The sequence below is a fragment of the Rhineura floridana genome, chromosome 6, assembly GCF_030035675.1.
Source record: "Rhineura floridana isolate rRhiFlo1 chromosome 6, rRhiFlo1.hap2, whole genome shotgun sequence".
Lineage (NCBI taxonomy): Eukaryota > Metazoa > Chordata > Lepidosauria > Squamata > Rhineuridae > Rhineura > Rhineura floridana.
This window is the reverse complement of record NC_084485.1, coordinates 125147671-125153670: the sequence shown is the minus strand read 5'-3', so window position 1 is coordinate 125153670 and position 6000 is coordinate 125147671. Positions and strand designations below refer to the sequence as shown.

The window sequence follows — 6000 nt, the reverse complement described above, 5'->3', positions numbered from 1 at the left end:
CTTATTGTCTTCTTGCATTTCTTTTGCCAGAGTTTGTGTTCTTTTTTATTTTCTTCATTCGGACAAGACTTCCATTTTCTGAAGGAAGACTTTTTGCCTCTAAGAGCTTCCTTGACTTTGCTCGTTAACCATGCTGGCATCTTCTTGGCCCTGGCGGTACCTTTTCTGATCTGCGGTATGCACTCCAGTTGAGCTTCTAATATAGTGTTTTTAAACAACTTCCAAGCATTTTCGAGTGATGTGACCCTCTGGACTTTGTTTTTCAGCTTTCTTTTTACCAATCCCCTCATTTTTGTGAAGTTTCCTCTTTTGAAGTCAAATGTGACCGTGTTGGATTTTCTTGGCAATTGGCCAGTTACATGTATGTTTAATTTAATAGCACTGTGGTCACTGCTCCCAATCGGTTCAACAACACTTACATCTCGCACCAGGTCCCGGTCCCCACTGAGGATTAAGTCTAGGGTTGCCGTTCCTCTGGTCGGTTCCATGACCAACTGGTCTAGGGAATAGTCATTTAGAATATCTAGAAACTTTGCTTCTTTGTCATGACTGGAACACATATGCAGCCAGTCTATGTCCGGGTAGTTGAAGTCACCCATTACTACCACATTTCCTAGTTTGGATGCTTCCTCAATTTCATATCTCATCTCAAGGTCTCCCTGAGCATTTTGATCAGGGGGACGATAGATCGTTCCCAGTATTAAGTCCCTCCTGGGGCACGGTATCACCACCCACAACGATTCTGTGGAGGAGTCTGCCTCTTTGGGGGTTTCGAGCTTGCTGGATTCAATGCCTTCTTTCACGTATAGAGCGACTCTGCCACCAATACGTCCTTCCCTGTCCGAAGGGGAGATCCTAAATAACGTCCTTCAGAAAGTCTGCCTCAAGGGAACAGCTTAAAACAGAATCCCCGCTGTTTGAAAGCGTAGTATAGAGAAAAAAATTACTATCCCGCTCTTTTTTGTGTGCGTGCGTCCTATTTTTCTTGCCGTTATCATCTCCCTATAAGCCTTCTGAGGGCAAAAACAACCCTCAGCTTTTAGACTGAGCATGCTCAGGATACTTCGCGCATGCTCACTGAGAACAAAGAAGTCCGCCGGTCTGATGGGGAGCAGAGTCTACTAACGCTCGGCAACCTTCGGCGGTTTCCGTAGGGGCCCGGCCGCCATTTTCTTGCTCCCTCTCTCTGCTCTCTACCTGCGCGGCTCCCTGCCCTGGTCGCCAGCGCTTTGTCCTGTTCGGCGATGGACGGGTGAGTGAGGGAGTGAATGAGGAACGGACGCAGCCGCCGCCGCCACTACTGGCGGCGGGAAGAAGAGAGGGAGGAGAGAGTTGCCACCGCGCCCGCCACCTCTCCCGCCTTCCTTCTCTCCGTTTGGTATATGACGGGGGGGCAGACGGCGCATCCCTTGCCCACTGGCTCTCTTCCCTGGCCTCTTCTTTCCCTCCTGGTGGTTTTAGGTGTGAGGGAACTCGGGGGTGCCCGGAGAAGGACAAGGAAGAGGGGCGTGTGTCTTTTCGGGGAGAGGGGCGGGAAGATGGATTGGAAGGCAGCTGTCACCGTCCCTGTCCTGGATAAGGTGTGCCTACGTGTGTGGGGTCTCTGTCCCAGTGACTGGGCCCTAAACGAGTTTTGAGGTGCTGAAATGAGGTAGCCTGCTGTTATGGGCTGAGGTGCTGGGTTGTGCAAGGGGAAGAGGGGCGGCCGCTGGGGAAAGGGCCTTTCCCTATGTTCCCAAGAGAGTGGATCATTCGTGACATCCCTTTCTACGTTTATTTACCCCTTCCTGGGATGAAGGCATTTCTTTACTTCCTCTTCCCCAGTCTTCTTCCCCGGCCCTTTTTGTGTAAGGTTAGAGGCAGAGCGATGAGCAGGACCCCTTGTCTCGTTTGGAGGTACCCAGACGAGGGGTAAGAAAGCAGGAGGAGGCAGAAGTCTCGCTCTTTTGTTTCCATTAGCTGTTTAATGGCCTGCTCCTCTCCAAGATAGAAAGATGGCATTGTATGTGTTGGAGATAGGCAGTCAAAGCCGAAGGAAGGTAGGGTTTGCAGGCGTCAGCCATATGGAAACAACACAAGGGCCTTCATTGGCGGCAGGGAGCTTGGGAGGGGAGGGTGCAACGTATCACAGACAGGGCCCTCTTTTTATTGGAAGCTGGGAAGCCCCGCTCTTGTTGGCCCTGGGTGACAGCATAAAGAGTGCTGAATTTTACTCCTATCCCTCTCCTTCATCAGACTCGAATTTGCCTTTGAAATGAGGCTCCCCACCTCTTGTGTACATGACAAAGAGTTGAGCTGACTTTGATAAGCTATTGCAGGATGGTTGGTGATCATAACAGTAGCATGACGAACCCTACTAAAACTTGACAAAGTTAGTCAACTTCATGGCATAGCCTTGTGTGTAACTTGAAACCAAGCTGGTTGAGGAGAGGGAAGAAAAAAAATTACTACACATACAAGTTGTAGTATTCTTTGGAAATCAGTGTGAGCAACTATTCCTTATATGTACAGAGATGCTAGAGTGGCATGATCTAGTTCTAAACTACATGAAGTTTATTGTCCTGGCTTGATAAAATCCAAATGCTTTGGATAAAATGCTTTGTTTATCATGGACTTAATTATATTTTTAAAAGGTAAAGGTGTCCCCGCACTTGTAGTGCTAGTCGTTTCCGACTATTAGGGTGACGTCTTGTGACGTTTACTAGGCAGACTGTATATATGGGGTGATATTGCCAGTTCCTTCCCCGGCCTTTCTTTACCCCCCAGCATATGCCAGGTACTCATTTTACCGACCACGGATGGATGGAAGGCTAAGTGGACCTCGACCCCTTTTACTGGAGATTCGACTTCCTCCTTCCGTCGGAATCGAACTCTGGCCGTGAGCAGAGCTTCGGCTGCGTTACCGCCGCTTACCACTCTGCGCCGCGGAGGGTTAATCATGTTACACTAATGTGGTGATGAATGAATTCATATGACCATTTTTATCAGGATTACATGGTGATGATTACACTTTAGTGGTGATGGCTTACAATCAATCCTATGTATATCTACTACTCAAAAATAAGGCCTTGATTTCACTTACTCCCAGGTCTGTTGGTACAGTAGGGCCCCACTCATACAGCAGGTTCCGTTCCGGACCGCTGCCGTAAAGCGAAATCCGCCGTAAAGTGGTACGCATTGACTAACATTGTCTAAAATGGCACCCGACACCCGAAAAACACCGTAAAAGTGGAATGAGCGCCGTAGGAGCGGGGTCTTTCTGCAATTGACAACCGCTGTATCGGTGGAACGCTCTAAAGCGGAGCACCACAAAGCGGGGGCCTACTGTGTAAGATTGGAGCCTTTCCTATTAAATGGCTTTTCAAGGTAATTTAATATAAGATGGGTTTTATAACCTCTACACTTATATGGAAATTTGTTCCAAGCACGTAGTTTGAGTTTCAGATTCCTATAGAAAAACTGGTTCTGTAGGAACCACACTATAAGGTGTTCTTCAAAATGATGCCCCCAGCATCATACAAATCCACCCTGAGTACACAAGCATTTGCTGAATCTCATCTTAAATTCTTGATAGGGAACAGCCTATGCAATTATTTGTTGACATTAAGAACATATAAAGAGTCCAGTTGGATCAGGACAAAGGCCCATTTAGGCCAGCATTCTTTTTTCACAGTGGCCAACTAGATGGAGGGCAATAGTCCTCTCTTATTGTTCCCCAGTAACTATTATTCAGAGGCATGCTGTCTTGACTCCTGAAGGAAGTATATAGCCATTATGTAGCTACTTGCAGCCTTATCCTCCACTAATTTTTCTAACCCCCTCCTAAAGTTATCACCACATCTCATGGTAGCATAGCGTGAACTATGTACTTTGTAAGGAAGTACTTCCTTTTGTCTGTCTTGACTTTTCCCACCATTCAGCTTCATTGGATGACCACAGGTTCTAATGGTATGAGACATGGAGAAAAAGCTTTCTTCACACCAAGCCTAATTCTATAAACCTGTATCATGTCTCCAATACTTTCCTGGTCTGTTGTGTTTAATTTGGTACAAAAAGAACTCAACAGTAATTAAGTGTTAGACCTACCTGTGATTTGCTTTCTAATCAGTGGTTTTACAATTATGGTGCTAAAGAGCACAGAGACAACAATTATCCTTTGTCCTCTTTGCCTACCATTATCACCCGTCAAATTTTGGTTGTATGTAAGGTACCAAGGGAGTTCTTGTCCACCTGCTACTTTAGTATATCATGAGTAAGTCTAAATTCTTCCAAATAAGCACTTTAGTGTAACGGGGATGTAAAATACCTTGGGAACATTGAGGCTTGTATTCAGTGGCATCCATGATGCCTCAAGAACAAGAGGATCATTGTGCCACCTTAGCCCTGTGCCATTTGTAATAAACAATTTTTTAAAGCTGTTGTCCTTAAAATTCAGTATATTCTTTAGTATTTTTCTAAGATATTTAGAATATATTGAGTGTTTAGTTTCCAGGAGAATGTTCTCCTTATTGGAAAAGAGAAATAAAAGTGAATTTCCTGTCTTAAAAACTTACTTTTCTTTTTTCAGCATTGTCACTGATGTTGCAGTTGGTGTGAAGGTAGGCTATGAATTTAATAAGTAATGACAAACAAAGTTGGTATGAAATGTTAATTTGCAAACTTGGTGAATATTTGTCCTGGTGACTGTGAGTCACCGGTGTCGACAGCATTGGGCCCTCTGGCTCACCCACAAAAAGAGCCCAGATTTGTAAATAATTTCAATATGTTGTACTTTTCATAGAAATACAATATGTTTCCCTATTGTGGGGAAGACTTTGACCATGTCAGGTGATCTCTTATCCTGTATGGATCTCTTTGCTTTGGTAAGTATAAGACAGGGTTGGGAAATGTTTTTTTTTCTATAAAGGACCATTGACCCACAGGAAAAAAATCAGTCCAGGGGCCACACACAAGTAATGAGATGCATGACAGACAGAATGTCAATAGATAAAGCTAATCTCATATATATCTGTCATATATTTTTCTATATCTGTTGAATTTCTGCCTGCCGCACAGCTGTTAAAGGCAGAAGAGCTCTTTTTCCCCCCAGTTCCAACCCTAAAGTGTGAAAAGAACACAAGTTTCATGATTTGTAAACTGGCTATATTTCTGAAGGTATTTGATCAGTTGATCTCAGGCTGTCAATACTACATTCAGTGCAAGGCCAGGCATGGTATTTCAGATGTGGGTGTCAAAAGAGATTTAAGATTTACAGCAACCATGGTTCAAATGCCCATGCTTGGATAATTCACGGTGTGCAGAGCAATCTGAAAGGGTGGGTGGGTGAATACCCAAAGGTGGATGAACTTCCTCTATGTCCAGCCATGCTTGTGCTTTTTCCTTTTCCTTTTAGTGGTGTAACTTGTCCACCATTCCAGGAGTGTGTCAGGGAATGGGACAGTTGTGGATCCACAGCCTCTTCCAGCATGCTTTCTTTTTGGTCTCTCCAGTGTTGGTGCTCTAATGTCAGAGCACCATCAGTTATGCCTTTTCACAGCCTCATACTGGAAGCATAGGAGATCAGATCTCCCTCTCCTTTTGAGAGGATGATCTGACAAATTTCATAGGCCCTCCCATGCTTTGCAGGATTGGCATAATCCAATGCCGCCCTGGGCTCCTACTGAGAGGAAGGGCGGAATATGTCAAATAATAAAATAAACCCATGCTTTCATAATCACACGCACCCTAGCCCCATATTTATTTATTTATTTAATTCAATTTTTATACCGCCCATAGCAAAGCTCTCAGGGCGGTGTACAACAAATAAAAATATATATTTACATTTCAATATTAAAAAACCATCTAATTCTCAAATCAACAGTTAAACAAACAAATAAAACATATAACTAACAAATACAACATTAAATACAAATACTGAAATACTAGAATGTTAAAAATATTAAAAAATATTAAAATGCCTGGGCAAAGAGGAAGGTTTTCACCTGGCGCCGAAAAGATAGT

At 44.2% G+C, this 6000-nt stretch overlaps 1 protein-coding gene across 4 annotated transcripts in view; it reads left to right on the top strand.

The window, feature by feature from the left end:
- The first annotated feature begins 1057 nt into the window (after window positions 1-1057).
- The window catches only part of PTBP2 (polypyrimidine tract binding protein 2), an 89652-nt gene continuing 84709 nt past the window's right edge, over window positions 1058-6000 (top strand). For all 4 annotated transcript variants that reach the window (XM_061633720.1, XM_061633719.1, XM_061633718.1 and 1 more), the window contains exons 1-2: window positions 1058-1252; window positions 4568-4598. In XM_061633720.1, coding sequence (XP_061489704.1) covers window positions 1245-1252; window positions 4568-4598 — 39 coding nt within the window. In that variant the 5' untranslated portion in view covers window positions 1058-1244. The remainder of the gene's footprint in view (window positions 1253-4567; window positions 4599-6000) is intronic.